This window comes from Pseudorca crassidens, chromosome 12, assembly GCF_039906515.1.
Source record: "Pseudorca crassidens isolate mPseCra1 chromosome 12, mPseCra1.hap1, whole genome shotgun sequence".
Lineage (NCBI taxonomy): Eukaryota > Metazoa > Chordata > Mammalia > Artiodactyla > Delphinidae > Pseudorca > Pseudorca crassidens.
In genome coordinates, this window is record NC_090307.1 from 72,679,443 (window position 1) to 72,700,663 (window position 21,221).

Consider the following 21,221-nt stretch of genomic DNA (forward strand, 5'->3'; position numbering starts at 1 on the left):
CATCAGGAATATTTTGATGAAAGACAGGCAGAATACAGGGCCTCCTGCCAAGGGGGCCGCATGAACCCAAGATGCCTGAGTGGTGGCTGAGTGCTCAGACATCCTGACTGCCTGACAGAGGAGGCTCAGGGTTCTCCATCCACCTGGTCGGTCAGACAGACAGGAAGACGCAGGGTAAGGCAAAAGAGCTCCCAGATTCTGCAGTTAGAATCACGAGCCCTGGATTTGAATCCCAACCCTGCCACCTACCTGCCGTGTTACCTTGGTTGCATTGCTTCCCACCTGTGGACAGAACTTTCCCATCTGTTAAATGGGCACAATATCATTTGCTCTCCCCCAGGGGTACCACGAGAACTGAGGGACGGGACACATTCAAGCACAAGTGATTCTAATGTTCTGACATGGCCATGAAATGAGTGACCAACTGTCCTGGTGTCCCTGGGGCTGAGGGCTTGCCCGGGACATGGGACTTTTAGCACTAAACCAGGACGGTCTGAGCCCATCATGTCTCCTGAGGTGCTCAGCTCCCTCCTGGCCTCACCTCTCATCCGCCTCCCGTTCTTCTCTGAGGCAGCCAGGGATGGTGGGGCCTGAAGACCTGGGTTTGAATCCCGACTCTGCCACCCTCTAGCTGTGGGACCCTGGGTGAGTCACCTCTCTCGTCAATGGAGATGCTGATCCTCATGTAGGATCTGCACTATCAGCACTATCTGTTTCATATCCAGCCCCGCTGGTCACCACGCACGCACACACGCACACAGGCACGCAGGTGTGCTGCACTCAGCCATTCTGCACCAGGGCCCTGATCTGCCCAAGGACTCAAACTCACTCTGCCTCAGCCCTAAAGAAGGGAACAGTACTCCTAAGTCATTTATAAACCCCCTTCCTCATCTACCATATCCATGTGACCCATCCAGCCCCGCAATGCCCTCCACCTCCCCTCAGGTCTGTGAAAGTCAGACATCCGGGCTGTGGCCACGCCCATCTGGGTGGGAGAACCATTCTCCCCCTGCTGGCCGCAGCATTCTCCCCCTGCTGGCCGCAGCATCCTCCCCATGGGGTTCTGAGAGGACCCCGTGACACCCACCTGGCTTTGCACTTTCTCCAGCTCCTCCTTGCTGACTGATGTCTTGCTGTCCTCCATGGTCCCCAGCAGGAGCTGCACGTCTGACAATAGTGCATGAGTCCTTCTGAGGTCCCTCCGAAGACGCTTCTCCACATCAAAGTCCCGATGGCCGATCTGGAAGCCAAGGGAAGGCTCTCGTGAACTAAGATGACAAAGTAGTGGCCAGGGTCCAAGTTCTCTGGAACCTGGCTCCCTGAGTTCAAATCGTGCCTCCACCACTCACACTGTGTGACCTTGGACAAGACCTTTCTCCTCCCCAAGGCTCAGCCTCCTCGTTGGCAAAACAAGAATGGCAGCATTATCTTTGATAAAGGAGGCAAGAATATACAGTGGAGAAGAGACAGCCTCTTCAATAAGTGGTGCTGGGAAAACTGGACAGCTACACGTAAAAGAATGAAACTAGAACACTCCCTAATACCATACACAAAAATAAACTCACAATGGATTAGAGACCTAAATGTAAGGCCAGACAGTATCAAACTCTTAGAGGAAAACATAGGCAGAACACTCTATGACATAAATCACAGCAAGATCCTTTTTGACCCACCTCCTAGGGAAACGGAAATAAAAACAAAAATAAACAAATGGGCCCTAATGAAACTTAAAAGCTTTTGCACAGCGAAGGAAACCATAAACAAGACCAAAAGACAACCCTCAGAATGGGAGAAAATATTTGCAAATGAAGCAGCTGACAAAGGATTAATCTCCAAAATTTACAAGCAACTCATGCAGCTCAATATCAAAAAAACAAACAACCCAATCCAAAAATGGGCAGAAGACCTAAATAGACATTTCTCCAAAGAAGATATACAGATTGCCAACAAACACATGAAAGAATGCTCAACATCATTAATCATTAGAGAAATGCAAATCAAAACTACAGTGAGGTATCATCTCACACCAGTCAGAATGGCCATCATCAAAAAATCTACAAACAATAAATGCTGGAGAGGGTGTGGAGAAAAGGGAACCCTCTTGCACTGTTGGTGGGAATGTAAATTGATACAGCCACTACGGAGAACAGTATGGAGGTTCCTCAAAAAAACAAAAATAGAACTACCATACGACCCAGCAATCCCACTACTGGGCATATACCCTGAGAAAACCATAATTCAAAAAGATTCATGTACCAAAGTGTTCATTGCAGCTCTATTTACAATAGCCAGGACATGGAAGCAACCTAAGTGTCCATCAACAGATGAATGGATAAAGAAGATGTGGCACATATATACAATGGAATATTACTCAGCCATAAAAAGAAACGAAATTGAGTTATTTGTAGTGAGGTGGATGGACCTGGAGTCTGTCATACAGAGTGAAGTAAGTCAGAGGGAGAAAAACAAATACCGTATGCTAACACATATGTATGGAATCTAAAAAAATGGTCATGAAGAACGTAGGGGCAAGACGGGAATAAAGACACAGACCTACTAGAGAATGGACTTGAGGATACAGGGAGGGGGAAGGGTAAGCTGAGACAAAGTGAGAGAGTGGCATGGACATATATACACTACCAAACGTAAAATAGCTAGCTAGTGGGAAGCAGCCGCATAGCACAGGGAGATCAGCTCCGTGGTGCTTTGTGACCACCTAGAGGGGTGGGATAGGCAGGGAGGGAGGGAGGGAGACGCAAGAGGGAAGAGATATGGGAACATATGTATAGCTGATTCACTTTGTTATACAGCAGAAACTAACACACCATTGTAAAGCAATTATACTCCAATAAAGACGTTAAAAAAAAAAAAGAAGGCAGCAACCACACCGGGCTGCTGTGGGAATTGAACAGGTGCTTAGCCCACAGCATGACTCGTAGTAAAGGCACAACAAATCTGCGCCGCTGTCGTGACTGTCATCACAGCCTGTAAGGACGCAGTCATTCTGTCTCATAGTCTGTACCACAGCCATCACCTTGCAAGAGCTTACACGTCAGGCGAGGCCCTCTGCTGACAGAAGTCAGGACAGCAGTTACCCTGGAGGGGCAGTGACTGGGTAATACAGGAGGGGGGGCTTGTTTGTGGTGTTAATCTGGGTGCCGGCTTTAAGAGCTGATGCAAATTCAATGAGCAGTACAGGTGGGATAAGGTGTGCTTCCCTGCATGTATGTTACACATCAGTAAATGGTATTAGAAATACCTGTGCTGCTTTGGAAGGTCTAAATCAAGCGTTTCTGTCCCTTGAGCAGGTCTCTTTTGCTAGTATAAAGACAGGCCATTTTCTGCAGAGGGACCTTGCCCAGAGGTCCCTCCCCCAGGATCCTGTCCTCCAAGACAGTAGTCACGTGGCTCCTGAAGAAGCCGCAGCCTGGACTTGGCGCGGGGAGGGCGAGTTAGATTCGTTAACAACCCCCAGTGGCCAACAGCACAGGCTGGGACAAACCAAGGGAGGTGCAGAATCAGGTAGGGGCCCGATGAAACCCTGACAGCCCATGGTCTCCCCTGGAAACAGAACACCTACTTCAAAAGCACTGGGGTTAATGTCTCTGAAAGAAACTAACAGCCCCTTCCTCTGGCACCACTCGTCAGATGGGGAGTTTTCAAGAAAATGGGGTGCAGGTGTGTCTTCCATGGAACCCAGTTTCTACACCCCTGGACATCTGTGCCTCCACACCAAGTGCAACCAATTCCTGGATGCTCAGAATACCCTGGAATATTCTAGAAAGAACTTGGAATTTAGAATGAGGTGGCCCAGGCTTGAAACCCTGGCTCACCACTTGCTGGTGGTGGGACTGAGGCTGAGTCATGCCACCTCTCAGAACCTGAGTTTCCTCGTCTATAAAGGAAGAGGTTAAAAAAAAAAAAAAAAAAAAAAAAATCCCTAACCTCCATGTTGAGATAAGACAAGGATCAGATGTGATAATGGATCGAAAAGTACTTTGTATGCTGTCAAATGCTTTCCAAATATAAAAGATTATGAGTACTGTCTGATGACCTGGAATGTATTCCTGTAGATTTTGTGTTATTATTCTACTGCCAGTTCTGAATTCTTTGAAAAATGAGTTGGTTCTTAGAATATAGCCTCTTAGTTCTCAGATTTATTGCTTTGTTAAGTTTAAAATGCTGAGGTGTTGTGTGTGTGTATATATCTCCTCCTGAGCTGAGGAGCTGAGGACTGGGCATGGTGCCAGGCCCTTTGTCACATATTACTGCATTTTACTCCCGTGGTAGTCTCTTTTAAAATGCCATTATTATTATTGCCTTTATTAAAATAGTAATAGCTTACACTTTGGGTTTGCTAAGTGTCAGACACTGTTCTAAACGCTTTACGGGTATGAACACATGGAGTCCGCACGGTGAATCTATGGGGTGTGAAGTATTATGATTCCCATTTTATGGATGATGAAACTGAGGCTTACAACAGTGAAGCAGTTTGCCCAAGATCACACAGCTAATCCTAAGTGGCAGAGTTAGGATATGAACCCAACTTTTCTGACTGCAAAGAGGTAATTTTAGCAAAATATACAATAAAAGAGGTTAAGTTTTGCTCTTCAATTAAAAAAAAAAAAAAAGGGTGTTATGAAGGCACAGAGGAGCATCCCATCCAAGGCTGGGATGGGACCAGACACAGTCTCAAGTAAGCAGGAGCTAGTTAGGTGAGGTGCAGGAAGGGACACAGCTGAGAAACCATCTTGAATATGCGGTTCTGGGTGATTAGCATGAGGGTATGAAACACAGGGATGGGGCAAGTCACAGAATGAGAGAAGTTCCCTGGGGCCAGCTCACGTCTTGTGAGCTGTGTGGAGCTCTTCAGTATGTACTGTCATAGGGAAATGGAGGCACAACCGATAAAACAGAGAGGGTGAGTGATCAGCTCAAGGCCACACTGCTCCTAAGTGGCTACCCAGGGACTGGAACCCAGGCAGCTCAGTATTAGAATTCAAGTCTCTAACCACTGCACCAGAGTGCCTGGTGAAACGTGAGCCGGGACATCTTAACTCGAGAGCCTGGATTCTTTGCCGTGACTACACTCAAGCAACATGCTTTTGCACCCTCCTCATTTTTGTATCTGCTCATGCTCTGCACACATCCTAAGGAGCCTTTAATTCTCCTGTGGGGCAGGTCAGCATCAGGGACATTCAGGATGACCCCATCCTTGCTGCCAGAAAGACCCTGAAAGTGCTGGCACCATCGCCTTTCCAGAGGGATCACCGCAAACAAATTCACAACAAAACCTCAGACCAAGTCACCCTCCCCTTCATAATAAATTGCTACGCAAGAGGAGGGGGAAAAAAACACCCCAAAACTCATTAGGTTAATGGGAAATAAATGTCATTCTGCAAGTTGACATTTTGCAGCACAAAGATTCAAATTTAGATCAAGCTGGTGAATAATTAACCAATAAAACTAAATGATGTTTAGTGTTGTTGTGGGAAACTCTGTTCCAACCTGGATTGTTTCACCATTTATCATTAAGGGTAAATTGTTTGGGGCAGTAGTTCAATGTCTGTCATCAAAGAACTCTCTAAGCACTTTTAACAAATGATCTAAAAATGTTATTAGGGGTAATCAAGCCACTTTACAGATGGGGAAATTGAGGCTTAGAGAGAGAACATTATGTAGCTGAAGGTTGCACAGCAAATTAATGGCAGATCTGGATTGCCTGATAACGTTAGGAAAAAAGATGGTCCAGAAAAGGATAATTCTAGTTAACTAAACCTTAATCACTTTTTAAGCAGCATGGTGTTAGATTTAATTTTAAAAAATACAGGTTTTCAAATAATATATGGATAGACCTCACTTCGAATTCACGTAGGCCACTAAAAACCTATATGATCTTGGGCGATGTGCTTTACCTTTTGAGCCTCACTTGTTTCATTTATATGAAGGAACTGATAGTATCTAATAGAACAAAAGAGATCATAGGAGACATTATCAATCTACCCCAAAGCAGGAAAGGAATAAAGGAAGAAGCAAAGAAAGGGGGCAATAAACCAACAAAATTAAACACAAAAGAATAGAAATAATTTCAAATATATCAGTCATTATATAAATGTAAATGAACTAAATTCTCCAATGAAAAGTAAGAGACTAAAATTTGGCATTAAAAATTATCCATCTGTTTAAGGGACATACACACAGAGAAAGGTTAAAAACAAAGAGATAAAAAAGGTCTTGTGGGCAAACTAAAAGAAATCGCACAAAATAAAATAAGGCAAAAATAATTCACAGAGAAAAAAGGGACACCATACAACAATTAGAAAAGAACAATGTACAATGTGCCAAGGAAACAAAACAATAATAAACTTAAATGCACCTAAAAAAATAACCTCTAAATATATAAGAGAAAACTATAACACAATTATAAGCAAAGTATATCCCCATGTACCACTATAATTAATAGAAGTATACAAAAATATTCTATTTATAAGAGCCATAGAAACTACAAGATTCCTAGAAATAAATCTAACAGAAAAGCTCAAGACTTATATGGAAAAAAATAATAAAATATACAATAAAATAAATATTTTGTATTATTATAAGGTATTAATTTATAATAAAAATAAAATATATTTATGAAAGCCATAGATATATGAAGAAACACAGCATGCTCATGATTGCAATACTTCAATACTAAAAAAATATGTCACTTGTTCCCAACTAACTTACAAACCAATGCATTTGAAAATCCCCACCAGGCTTTGTTATGGAATCTCAATAAGAAGATTAAAGGATCGAAAATAGATAAGACAATTTTAGAGATGAGAAAGATAAGCTGTTTACAAGTTATCAAGCCCAGCCATTAAGACCACATGGTGCAGGAACTGAAGAATAAACCAATTAAACAGAATGGGTAGCCCCAAAACACAGCCATACATATATGGAAATCGTAGAAAAAATTACTCATGAGATAAAACAAAGGTGGTCTATATCGGGAAAATATAGATTCCTACCTCACACACACCAAAATAAAATCTAGGTGGGACTTCCTTGGTGGCACAGTGGTTGGGGGTCCGCCTGCCAGTGCAGGGGACACGGGTTCGAGCCCTGGTCCAGGAAGATCCCACATGACACGGAGCAACTAAGCCCGTGCGCCACAACTACTGAGACTGCACTCTAGAGCCCGTGTGCCTGGAGTCCATGCTCCGCAACAAGAGAAGCCACCACAATGAGAAGCCCGCGCACCGCAACGAAAAGTAGCCCCCGCTCGCCGCAACTAGTGAAAGCCTGCGCGCAGCAACGAAGACCCAACGCAGCCAAAAATAAATAAATTAATTAATTAAAAAATAAAACAAAATAAAATCCAGGTGGGTTAAAGGCCTAAAAATGCTCAAAACTTTAGAAATTTTCAGAAATACGGTGAAATATCTTTATGAACTCTGTTAAGGAAAGAAATCTTAAAAGAATCAACCATAACTGATGAATATGACTATATAAAAAACACTTTTTATTAAGTAAAAAACATTATAAACAAAGTGAAACGATTATCCATAGAGTAGGAGATATTTGCAAAATATACAACCAAAAGTGGATTAGCATCTTGGATAAGGATCGGGAATAATGAATAGAAAAAAAAGGTGAAGACAAAACACTATAAACAGGCAACGCACATAAGAGAAAACCGTAATAAACGTGAAAAATGCACAACTTCACCAGTCATGAGGGACAAGCAGTACAACTTAACACTCAGTAACCGGTAAAGATCTTTAAATGTCTGACAGTGCCACGTGTCGGGGGGGGGGGGGATGTGTGGTAGCAAAGAAAAAACTGCTGGTGACAATGTAAACCGCCACAATCACTTTGAGGAACAATCTGGGCAACATCTAATAATTCCAAAATGGTACATTCCTAACAGCCAGCAATTCCTCTTCTAGATTCATACCCTGGAGAATCTCTTTCCCACGTGCACAGGGAGACATGTATAAGAATATGCACTGTAGCTCTGCGTCCTAGAATGGAAACAGCTAAATATCCAACAGAAGAGTAGGATTAAAGAAAATGAATACTGTGTAGCAGTTAAAAAAGAACGGATTAGAGCTACACGTATTATCATGGAGGAATCTCAGAAACAGCAAAAACAGAGTACAGAAGGGGAGCAGTAGAAGTAAAGGCAGAATCGCACGTACTGTATACAGTTGAAGTTCAAATACACACGCAGGGGAATTAAAGCCTCCAACCTCAGGAGAACGGTCCCCTCTGGGAGCGAAGGACGAAAAGATGGAAGGATAAAGGGATGGGAGATGAGGAACAGAAACCAAGGGGCCACCAACTGTTTTTGAAATGCTTTGCTTCCTTAAAAACATCTGAATCTGATGCGGCAAAATGTTAATTTACGTGAACCCTGTTCTCTTGATGCACAAGCATCAATTACACTGTCTGTTCTACTTTCCCATGTGTTTGGCAAATGTCTTACTAAAACATCTAAAAGTATCCAATGTGACGTTATTCAAAGGCTCCAGCTTGGTGACTAACACAAAATTAGCTTCTCATTCACTTAAAGTTACCTTCTCCTTGCATGTGAAACTTAAAATTTTAGCAATATTTATAAAAACCTTTCTTTACTGGATTAATTCCTTTGTTTTCTTAAACAGACCATGCTGGATAGAAGGCAACCTTCTCCCAACGATTTCCAAGTATCATTCTAGAATCAAATCCTGGGGTGTTCTCTCTCGTGCTGATGCCAAAGGGAGAGGAGCCTCAGTGGCTCTGCACTCAGTGGCCCCAGTTTGCTTGGCTGAAAATCCAGAAAACGCAAAGAAGGAAGATCATGTAGTTCTCCCACCAATGTCCTCAGCTTCCGACTCTCACTCGCACGGCTGTAGGGGTTCCGCTCTAGAATTCACTCATTTACTCAATTTAAAAAAACAAAACAAAACATAGTGAGCACCTATTTGTTCGAAGCCTGGCTGCCCTGGATGACCATTGGGAGGGGGCCCACATTCCTCTGTGAACAAGAGGAATGACTGCGGGAAGGTTATTGACAGCAAGATCGTTACTAATTAAAAGATAATGAACACAAGTTAAGCAGATACATTAAAAAACACTCCTACGATATTTAAAAAGAAACCATGGAAGCCACCAGCACTCCTCTCCAATGTCGGGGTTTCATGGAGGAGGAGCTGGCTCTGGGCGCTGCTGGTTGCTTCCTTCACAGCAGTGGTTCCCTGTAAAGAGGGAGGTTGACTGTGTCCTGGAGGAACATGTGGTAACGTCCGTAGACACTGCTGGTTGTTACAACTGAGGGAGATGCTTCTGGCATTTAGGAGGTGGAGGCCAGGGATGCCGCTCAACAGCCTACAATGAGACAGCGCCACCTCCCCACAGCACCCCGCCCCCCCCAACCCCGGCCGCCAACAACAAAGAATGATGCAGCTCAAAACGTCTGCAGTGCTGCAGCTGACAACCCTGGTCTACGGCGACGACGGCAAAACCCCACAAGGCTCTGCTCTCCAGCAGCTCAGAGCAGTTCGTTAGATCACGCAAAGCCAAGGAGACAGAAGTGGCCCAGCTAAGGGTCTAAAGCGTCACTGGCCTGGCTCTGCCTTCAGCAAAGTCTGTTCTCACGAGGCCAGCTCTGAGCACAGCAGCCATTCAGTCACCCCGTCAAAGCAAAGGCTGCCTATACTCTCACCCCGACAGCGGCTGAAGGCAAGGCGACCTCGTCTGTCACGTGTGGCTGGGCCCACTCTCTTTACTCTCAAGGGTCCTTCCAAGAACCCTGCTGTATGAAGACTCCCCCCACGGAAGGTCCCCTCTGAAGAGGCAGTGAGTGAGGGCAGAGACAGAACTGGTGGAGAAGACGGCGCCTGGGAGGAGCAGGTGGAGGCCAGCTGAAAGGTCTACCTGGGCTGGTCCTAAGACCCCTCCAGCGGGTCTCCCCACGAATCAGCTCTCTAACAGGGCCCCCAGAGGCAGGGAATGCGCTTCCCAAATGCCTGCTGGTGTCTCCCTCTTACCTGATCGCAGAGGGTTCCGATCAAGCCTTCTAAGTCCTGCTTCTCATGGAGGACCATCTGCTTCTCCTCATATTCTTGCTCCAGCTGCATTTCCAGTTGGTGGAGCTGTGGGCACAAAGGGCAGATGCAGGCATAGGATACAAGAGCTCTACCCGACAAACCCCATGAGGCAGGGACCCTCTGGAGGATGGGGTGGGGGAGGTGGAGTTCATGGCCCCTCGCCCAGTTCCACAACGGCTCACCTAGCAGTTAGGAGGGGGTGTCTCTGTCAGAGAACTTGGGAGCCTAAAAGCTCAGGAGCTGGACAACTATGGGGAGAGCTGGCCAATTACGGGGAGCCCCCTGCCATTCACTGTGAAGTCCCCGTCCCCAGTTCCCTTCCCATTTCCTAACACATGTCTCCTTCCTCTGCCACGACCCAGCTTGAATAGTTACAAGTCTTGGCACTCTAACTTTTTAAGACTCTGCACAACATTGTATCCAGCACAATAAGGTGCATTCACCTCGCTTATTAAATACACTGTGATGCAGCAAAAAAAAAAAAAAAATGTTGCATTTGAGATTATGTGGTGTTTGGACTGCACGTTTGTCTCTCCCAAAATTCCTAATCCCAATGCAGTATTATTTGCCGATGGGGCCTTTGGGAGATAGTGAGGTTTAGATGAGGTCATGAGGGTGGAGTCCCCATGCTGGGATTAGTGCCCTTATAAGAAGAGACACCAGGGACCTTGCTTCCTCTCTCTCTCCACTGTGTGAGGACACAGTGAGAAGGCAGCCGTCTATCTCAAGCCAGGAGCAGGGCCCTCACCCCACACCAAATCTGCCAGCACCTCGATCTTGGACTTTCCAGCCTCCAGAACTGTGAGAAATATATGTTTGTTGTTTAAGCTCCCCCCACCCCAAGACCCCAGTCTATGATATTCTGTTATAGCAGCCCAAACTGACTAAGACCTTTGGCTACAAGCAGCTCATTTAGTTTACAATTGGCTCTGATTTCTCGGTAATCACCCAGCAATGGCAGGCACTCCCTGCTAAAGTGGACACCCCACTATAACGGTGCTTTGCACATCCTCTTCTGCACCAGACTCTCTCATGTGTGTTGTCTCACCCCTTCCTCCTTTCTCCATCCTGTGCTCTCAATGACTTCTTTCACAGACGGGAAAACTGAGTCAGAGAGTGGTCCTGAAGCATAGACTCCTACATCAACTGCTGCTGAGAACAGTCAGCATTCTGTCTCCTGGCCCCAGCTCTTGTGCCACACCAGACAGCCATCAGCATTCCCACCCAGGTCTCTAACGATTGATTTCCTGCCATGGTGAGAGACAGACTGAGCAGAGCAGTCACTAGATGTGCAGTCAATGTTAGTATCTGTCATAGGAGAAAAACACCTTTCTCTGACCTCCCCCTCCCCCTTTATAAATCTGTCCATGGAAAAGCCTCAGGAGGGTCTGTCTGGGTCACATCTCCAACTCATCAGGGTCCTGGCTCAGGGCACTCATGATGCTCTGAGGCACTCTTGGAATGCACTAGAAATTGTGCTCCTTTCACCTGAGGGCACACGGGCAGGGACTGGGGGCTTCCATCTCCTGACCCACGTAGAGAAAAAAAGTACTGATGGATGGTCATTTCAGAAGAAAGTTTGTTTCAAAATTTTCTTTTAAGAGTGAGAGACACAAAGCACTCTGCTCACACCTGCTTAAAATGAAGACTGCAAAAGTGAAACTCGTTTTGGAAAATATACAATAAAAATGACGCATTAAGCAAGGCAAAGTTTTCTGGAGTGTGTTCTGTAGAACATTTCCACATAGCGTTCACACGTGTACTGTGTGTGTGTGGTGGGAAGGGAGGGAAGTCCATGCTAGAATAAGTGTGGGAGCCACTGAGTTAATAGGGCCTTCCATGCAGTACTTATCAGAGCCTTTGGTGAGTTCATGTGCGGGAAGTGCTAAAGGATGCAGCACTGCCCAAGGCTGACTTCTATCAAGTGCTTTCTAAATGGCCTTCCATAGTCCAAACATTTGCAAAATTAAAAAACTTTTTTTTTTTTTTTTTTTTGCTGTACGCCGGCCTCTCACTGCTGTGGCCTCTCCCGTTGTGGAGCACAGGCTCCGGACGCGCAGGCTCAGCGGCCGTGGCTCACGGGCCCAGCCGCTCCGCAGCATGTGGGATCCTCCCGGACCGGGGCACGAACCCGTGTCCCCTGCATCAGCAGGCGGGCTCTCAACCACTGCGCCACCAGGGAAGCCCCTAAAAAAAAAACTTTTAAAATCTAGTTATTTTGGTTAAGAGATTGGGCTTTGGAGTCAGACAGACCTAAGCTCAAGTCCGAGCTCGTTTACTTCCCAGTGAGGTAACCCTGGGGAAGACCCTTCACCTTTGGGACTCTAGTTTCCTCATCTGTAGAACCAGGACTATAAACCTTACAGAGTGCTTATGAGAATTAAATAAGTTGACAGACGTAAAGAACCCAGCCTGAAACATGGTGCCCACTGGGTATTCAAAGAATCTCATTCATTTCTCCCAATGGAAAATAAGCAGAAATTCGCCCCTCCATGATAACTCCCAGCACTTTACAGTTTATAAGGCATCTGCCATTCTTTCATCTTATTCTCACAACAGCGTAGGTAAGGTAGAACATTTTCTCTTATTGCTCCCATTTTGTAGATGAGAAAACTGAGTCTTAGGGAAGTTACAAGACTTACTCAAGGGCACACAGGTCTGGTTGAACCTAAAATCTATGACTCTTCTTTTCCAACTCTGGGGAGTTCTGGGGGGAATGCACTTGGCCCCTCGGGATGATCCATGTAAACCCCCAGAGGGGCCCCAAAAGGAGTATTTGAGGAGCAGGAAGGGCAGCAGATGCAGCAGCACCAACCACTGGGAGTGGAGAGGGGCTCAGTTCTTACTTACTCCCCTCCCCGCCCGGGGCGATGACAGGGTGCCGAGGAGACCCCATCTGCCCAGGACTTCCTCACTAGAGTCCCGTCTCCGCCGAGGTCCTGACCCCACTGAGGCCTCCTCCAGCCCCGCCCAGGAGGATGCTCTTGGGGGGATCTGCAGAGCACCAAGTGTCTGAACCCTCCTTCTCTTGGATGGATTAGTCACACCCAAGAGCAAGGCAACCACCAGGTTTGTTCCCTGGTTCCTCTGGAAGGATCAGCTACCTGAAAATCCACACACACACACACACACACACACGGTATTGCTCGTAAGTTTCCAACCATCAAGGGTTACATTACAAAACTCTGTTCAATAGTTCCACATCTGTGATCTCCTTGAATCTTCCCTGTTACCCTGCAGGGGGTCATCATTATCCTATTTTACGGATGAGAGAAGTGAGGCTTATTAGCAAGGTTACCTGATTTCTCCAACGCCCCACAGCTGATAGCTGATGGAGTTGGGAGCAGGAAGGGCAAAGATTCAAACCAAGAGTCTATGAGTTCCAGCACCCATGCTCTCAGGCCCTGCAGTTTGGAGGTCTCTGTAGAGACTCTGCTTAGGGAACTAATAATCAGAGTCAACCTTGGGAAATGCTACTCGGCCCCTTCTTGGAGATTCACAATGTACCCGAGGCTATGAAAGGCCCACAGAAACCCTACCCAGACAAAACCTGTCAAATGAGGCGTAACCCAAAGCTTCTCAGCAATTGCATTTTAAAGATTCATCTCACACTCACATCAGTGCATGCATCTGTAAGGAGGTCTGTCTCAGCACTGGCCATAAAAACAGAAAACCCTAAATGTCCAATGACAAGAGAATTAATGAGAGCACACGCCTAAGGTGGAATACTTTTATAAGCCATTAAACATGTACATTAGATCTGCATTTACTGACATGAGAGGAGGCCCAGGACAAACTTCGAGTGAAAACAGCAGCACGACCCCATTTAGGTAAAACGATCTCTCTACAAATATGCATGTGTGGGTACAATGAAAGAGAGAAAGAACATTTAAAAATAGTAATAATGATGGTGCCTTGGTGGTAAGATTTCAAGGGTTTACTGCCTTCTTACACACTGTCTGAAATGTCTGCAAAGAGCTTGGATAAAATGTAAGAAATGATTTGCCAGGCAAATAGCCAGAAGGGACTGGTCCCTTTCTTGAAACATATAAATCCTTACCCAAAGCATCAGTCACATGGCACTGTGGGCTCTTGGGAGAAATCTTGGGGTGATGATGCTAGACAGTTTCCGAGGATCGTAGTTAGGACAGGTACGTCTGCTCCAGCACCCTTGAAAGCACTGGGGAAGCTAAGGTCTCAGGTGGTTGAAGGGACTGTCCCCAGGCCCTGGGATTCCCCTCACTCTAAGGATGACGCACCCAGGCTGACCCTGCCGGGACCCCAGGACACAGCTGTGCTCGTGGCTCACATACCCGCTTCTGGCAGGACTGGCGGATGTCCTCCATCTCCTCCTCCGTGTCCTCTCGGTCCTTCTGGTGCATCTGCTTCATCCGCTCAATCTCCAGCTCAAACCGTTGGCGGAGCTGGGGGCGGCAAGGACAGCGCGTGAGGGTGGCCCACACCATCCACGTCGTCCTTAGCATTTCAGCTGCATTTTTCATTTTGGGACCGCATGGATGAGAGTCAAGTCATCCCCCCCACCTCGCCCCAGGCACCCAGGGAGGTCAGAAATGGTAGGTAAATAGCCCAAACACTGCCTCTACCCCTTCTGTGGTCATAACGTCACTAATCAATCATGCTCTTTGCCACTGCGTTTAGATATCATTTTGGAATCCTTCTCAACACTCTCAGGATGAAACAAATTTGTCATCCCTGGAGCAGGCATCAGGGAAGTTCTTCTAGATGGGCGGATAGGTGGGTGAATGGATGGTAGAATAAAAGTTTACTTATGGGGCTTCCCTGGTGGCGCAGTGGTTGAGAGTCCGCCTGCCGATGCAGGGGACACGGGTTCGTGCCCCGGTCCGGGAAGATCCCGCATGCCGCAGAGCGGCTGGGCCCATGAGCCATGGTCGCTGTGCCTGCGTGACTGGAGCCTGTGCTCTGCAACGGGAGAGGCCACAACAGTGAGAGGCCCGCGTACCGCAAAAAAAAAATTAAAAAAAAGTTTACTTATGAAGACAGGAAACCCTGGAGAGGGAGATGACTTGCCCAAGATGCTACCTTGACAATTCACTTTGCCTCTGATTAGTTACCTTGCTCTGTGGAAAACAGCCTTCTTAAGATACATTTGTGATAGTTAGATGAGATGACATATAAAACACATAGCGCAACGCCTGGCACAAAAAGATTACGTTTTCTTTCCCCATTATTTTGAAAACAGAGTAAGGATTGGCCCCTCCCTTCCCAGAAGCCTGACATAACCAAGAACTGTGTTCCCATTAAGGAGATGAGGCTTTTCAGTGAGAGCCTCCACCACCTGCTCAGGGCAGGAGAAGAGCTGCGTGTGATGTTTACGCCGTGCCACCTTACATAAAGGCTCTAGAACTGGACGCAGAAGGCATGGGACCCAATTCTAGTTCAAGAGTTTACTTTCTTGATTTGCATAATTCAGAGACTGATCCAAGCTCTTGCGTGTCAAGTTTTGTGGCATATTAGAATTACCTGGTGCCTTTTTTAAAAAAAATGTCAATTCCAGGGCTTCACTCTAGACCTATTGGGTCAGAATCTCCAGGATACGGGCCTCAGGAACCTATACTGTCAAGCTTTCATTGATCTATCCTCTTCAATGCTGTTGGTCATGGAGCAGCATGGAACCCACCAGTGCAGAGGGGCAGACTGTAGAAACTACAACGTCCTGACCATTTGCTACTCTGCCCTGGCACCTCACAGCAAGCTTTCATGAGGCTACAATTGCTGCCTCTCTAACATGGACATGCAGTCGAAAAAAGACAACTGTGGTCTTTCCCAACATTGATATTCTCTACTACATAGGACTGTGGCGAAGAGGAAGAAGAATGGTGTGCATCAGAGCCCCTGTTGTAGTTCCCGGCAGAAAGCAGGCTCGCTTTAAATGCCAACTTCCTTCCCTGCCTCCTTTAAAATGACAGAGGTCATGGGAAGGTAATCCAAAATGAGGAGCATTTAAAGCAAGTAAACGTAATATTTCTTTTTCATTTTTTTCCTAGCCTCTTGGACACTCCTGACATCTGCAATACCATTTATGTCAAGCTTATATGAGTTAACATAAAATTTCCTGGAAAAAGTGCTATGTTGTAATCAATAAATATCTCCTGGATGTCTACAATAGCCCAGTGCAGTGTGAGGTGATGGGTGAAGCTGAAGACGGATGAAAGGGTTGAGTCAGCTTCGCCTCCTGTGTAAGCTGACGGGGGGTACTGGGAAGCTGCATTCAGCCTCGGGTCCCTGAGGTCACCGTAGCACATTTCTGCTTCCGAGCACCGAGTGGTCCCCTGGTGGCATTTTCAAGAGGTAACACAACTTTCCAAAGTGCTCACTCTACTCTTGACTCTGGGTTGCTTTGTGACACTGTTCCACCCTCTACGTCCCAGAACAACCTGCACAGATATCCCACCTCCTTCACGAACCTTCACAGATTCACAGCTGGGGTTGGGGGGAGGCTAGGGGGCTGACAAGGCTCCGACTTCATTGTACAGATGAGGAGACTAAAATCTAGAGAAAACAGGGGGCTCGCCTAACACCACACAGACCCCATCTGCATGTGATCATCTCGCAGTTCCTTAAATGCCACGTGACTCCCCTGCCTCGAGGCCTTTGCAGTGGCTGTTCCCCCTGCCTGGAACTCTCCTCGTCAGCCAACTCAGACTCATCCTTCAGCTTTCAGCTTCAGTAAATATCACTTCCTCCAGGAAGTCTTCCCTGACTGTTCCAAACCTGCTCCCCAAACCAGATTCTGCAAGTTAAACCTTCCCATAACACTCAGCATAACTATAACCTTCAGCAGAGTGGAGACCACATTCGTCTTGCTTACAGCTGCGTCCCTAGCATCCACCCTGTGCCTGGCACACAGTAGGTGCTTAATAAATATGGGTTTGACTGAGTAAAGATGCTGTTTTCTGAACCACTCCAGACTGTCCCTCCACGCCTGCCACATGCATGTCTCAATACTCAGCAGACTCCATCCCAATGGAGGGGGGATAAGTGAGAAGCAAGGGCCAGCACCCCAGCCTCCCCCCGACCGCCCCCACTCCCTCACCCCACTTCACCAGAGCAGCTCAGTTTATTTGCTTTTACGTATTCATGCTGCCTGGTCAGATGTTCTTGAAAAAGGAGTTCCAACCTTAAAACCATTTCAACATAATGACCCCTTATGAAATCTCACATGAGAAATTTTTTTAGAACTAAGCATCAAGAAAAGCCTTGCTTCCCCTTGAAAGCCTAGCTTGTTTTTATCTTGGGGATGATAAAAAAAGCATGGAACTCACATTTCCTTTTTCTCTCTGGCCACCAGGAATTTTAGAGCTAAACCTATTAAGTGTGTAAGATCGTATGTTCTGCGTGTCTGCTTATTAATTCACCACCCCACCGTTCCTTAGCACCGGTTTTAATTTGTGTTTTTCTGGTTTGGCTTGTTTTATTTATTTTTCTGTTTTATTATGCATACATCTTATAAGCTGCCTCGAATTCTTTGGGGAATGAGTTGGCATATAAACAAACAAGCCGACAAAATATTCCTCAGGTGCTTCGTTGAGGGGGCTGGTACAAGAGAATTGGATTCCTGCCTTATTCCCCTCAGTTATTTTGCATTTTCCAAAGATCGGGGCTCCCATCTCCCTGGAGGCTGTGCACAGCACAGGTAGCCGAGGCGCTGTGGAGTCAGATGGCGCAGGCTCCGAATCCCGTCCCTGAGCCTCAGTTTCCACATCCATAAAGTAGGGTAATACTAATATCTCAGCATATAAACTTCTTGTGGAGATTGATGAGGTGAGATGTGAGGAGAGCTTAGGGCTGAGTCTGGTACACAGACAGCGCTCAATAAACACCAGATATTGGGTCAACAGTTATTTAATGAGTACCAACTATGCACCGGCCTCATTCCAGGATGCCCTGATAAGCAAGATCAACCAAAACGTCCTCCTGTTTCCCTGAAGCTTATATCCTAATGGGGGAGAGAAGCACTGAGCACACTTTTTAAAGCACTATGGCATATGATGGCAGGTGCTATGAAGGAGAACCAAATGGCTAAGGAGCGGCGTGGAGGTGGGGTTGTTTGCAAGAAGGAGACCAGGGCAAGCTTCTCGGAGGAGCTGACACTGACGCTTGCAGGATGGCAGGAGGGGGGCTACATCATGAAAGGTCTGAACGTCAGACCTAGGGGGCTGAGGTGCTCTGGGGTACTAGGGAGCCACAGAAGGATGATGAGCAGTTGAGTGAGGCGCTTATGTCGTATTTTGACAACAGCCTTCTGCACTGGAGTCAGCATGGGGCAGGGCATCGCCCTGGACAGGACCTTCCTACCTGCTCCAGCTGCTTGATGGTGTTTTCCTGCTGGGTGTGGATTTTCTCTTGCTCGAGGGCGCTGGATTCCAGCTTCCAGAGCCTCTCCTTCAAGCCCGCAATGCAATTCTCCGCCAGAGAGGGTGACCCCAGCAGCTCCTGCTTCTGGGCCTGCAGCATCTCCACCTCCTGCTTCAGCTGCAAGGTTTCTTGCTCCTTTCCCTACAGAGACAAGGTGGGCAGAGATCCGAAGTCACGTGACCATACTCCTGCTCCCCCTGGGACACCTCTACAACCTGCGGGAGGGCGCTTTCCACTGTTCAGTGCATGTCATCTCCACTGCCATCTCCACCTGGATCTCGCGGCCCCCCGCCGCGCCCCCTGTAGGACACCAAGGGCCCCTCCCTGGGACAGCTCAGACAGGCTGGGGTGGGGAGTTTGTGGGAAGCAGCGCCCTAGCCCCTAGAGCTAGACCTCAAAGCACAAACAGGAGGTGTTTGCCCCATTTGAAAGCTGTGTACCTGCCAAGGGTGGGCCTGAGATGTTGGAGCAGGGAAGCCAAGTGGCCAGGCATGACTCTTCCAGGTTAGAAAGTCAGCTCCAGGGTGAAAGAAGTTTGGGCTACATCATGAAGGAGCTGCCCGCCAGGCTAAGAGGTGCAGAGGTTCTCCCAGAGTAACAGGGAGCCACAGCAGGCCTTGAGGAGCAGCTGAGGGAGGTGCCTGTGTCATATTTTAATCAAATCCCTCTGCACTGGCACCTGCAGGGGACAGGGCACTGCCCCTAGCTGGGTCTAGAGCTAACTCATCCTGAGCACGCCTCTCCCCGCTCCCAGGTGGGCAGCTCGGAAGGCAGGCAGGTGACTGGAGCAAGATCCCGAGGGACGTGGAGCTAGGGAGGCCTGCTTATCCATCACCTGCCACCCACGCTTTGCTGATTCAGGCGCGCTGGGCTCCAGTGACGCCGCCGGCACTGGCCGACCAGGACGGCCACACGCAGAGCTCTCGCCCCGCACCATCTGCTGCAGGCGTGCGAGGGAGGGGTTTCCTGAGACCCAGCAACCAAGAGCCAGGGGGCGCTGTGCCCCCGCCCCTCACCTTCAGCTGCTGCTGAAGCTTGCCCAGCTCGCACCGGACGCTGGTGTTCTCCTGGGCGACTTTCTCTCGGAGGCCCTTCTCAAACACGGACTCTCCCAGGGCCTGGGCCAGCTGCGTGTCAAACCTGTCAGAGCAGAACGTGGGTCACGGCCCCGAGGCGGGTGTGCCTGGGCCGGGGGTGGGGGAGGGAAGGCGGGTGCTGGAGGGAGGCAGTTAGCTTGCTGAGAACCGCTAGGGACAGAAAGAGAATGAAATGATAGAGGGTTTGTGGATGTGGGGTAGGAATCCTGAACACCAGAGGGCAACGCTGAGGGTTTATAGTTTCCACAAAAATACCGGACACTTATTTAAAATGTGATAAAAACATATACACAAAAATAAAAATAGAATAAAACTATACAAATAGAGAATAAGAACAAAAAACATATAGATATACAGAAAAAACTAACCTATCAGGTTTGCTGACATACGCCAAGGACCTTTAATTCTACAAGGCCCAGGTTTGGCATCTAATATCCATTGATTGGTACATGAATGTACTTATCAGCACAAACAAGGGATATTCAACATTTCATATTGTGCATGATACTGTGGGGCTCGTGCACTCATTAGCCATATTAGAGCACGGTTATTACTGATAGAACACTGGACAGTTATACATACCATCTTGTCTTCATTTGGTTCCTAAGCAGAACACACAGAGACTGGACAGTCCTATGGGGGCCGTTGGGGAATCAGGAAGTACCTACTTTGGAGCGCACCTGCCCCTCCACGATGGTGACCACTAGGTGGGAAGCGCTTCCTGGACTGGACATCATTCCACTCATCAGCCTCTGTCCCTATCACAGGCGAGGAAACTGGCAGAGGCTCTGATAAGCCTCAATAAGATGTGACTTTGGTCACTTGCCCTCAGCCCACACAGAAAGGCCACGTGCTCCAGGGAACTGGGTGTGGCCAGAATGGCTGAACTGGGCATGGGATTTTGTCCTTGGTGAGAAGAAGATCTCCCTTGTTACAAGATTATCCAATGCCCCTTGGATGGTCATTCAAAGCCTCAAGACTCCTGAAAGAGCCAACTATAGGTCATATGAGGGGGGCCTACTGTTGGAAGGGCCCAGAGGCTTTCTGATTGGCTGTTGGTGACATCATTCAAGAGGCACTATTGGCTGCCTCTGAAATGGCCACACTGTGATGATGATAATGGTCCAGCAGTCCCAAAGGGCCAGGCTCTGAGCTGGGATCCATGGGGTCCTTATAACAATTCAGTAAGAAACACATTATAACCATTTCATACAAGAGAAAGCTGAAGTTCAGAGAGGTGAGTGATTCAGCCACAATCCCAAAGTGGGTTTGAGCCAGCTTCTCTGCTGATGTAGCTGGTCCCCCATCTACCTGTTCACGCCCTGGAACAGGAAGGAAAGACACTGGGGGCCAGACAGTGATGGATGTCTTAAAGGAGTCCTTACTGGGCCACCTGATGCCTAAGAAGGCCTCCAACAGACCCTAACTTTTGGAACGCACTGACCGACGAACTGCCTGAGGCCAGAGGGACTCACACCCTTCACCCCACTAGGAGCGGGCTTGGGGGTCCAACCTCCCGTGGCTCCAGCACAGGCCTTTTCCCTGTGGAAGCAGCCGGGAGCTCCATCAGCCCTCGGAACTGAGCTCTGTGACCCATGAGTAACCATGGCAACAAGAAGCCAAACTCAAATGGAGCCGTTCTGGGCCACTC

The 21,221-nt window shown here is 47.6% G+C and overlaps 1 protein-coding gene across 3 annotated transcripts in view; it reads right to left on the reverse strand.

Annotated features, from left to right (window-relative positions):
* The window catches only part of MYO18B (myosin XVIIIB), a 234,393-nt gene that overhangs the window by 82,938 nt on the left and 130,234 nt on the right, over positions 1-21,221 (reverse strand). For all 3 annotated transcript variants that reach the window (XM_067700414.1, XM_067700413.1, XM_067700412.1), the window contains 5 exons: positions 19,490-19,613; positions 18,414-18,614; positions 14,390-14,500; positions 10,017-10,121; positions 1,088-1,240 (listed from right to left, as the gene is read on the reverse strand). In XM_067700414.1, the coding sequence (XP_067556515.1) occupies positions 1,088-1,240; positions 10,017-10,121; positions 14,390-14,500; positions 18,414-18,614; positions 19,490-19,613 (694 nt within the window). The remainder of the gene's footprint in view (positions 1-1,087; positions 1,241-10,016; positions 10,122-14,389; positions 14,501-18,413; positions 18,615-19,489; positions 19,614-21,221) is intronic.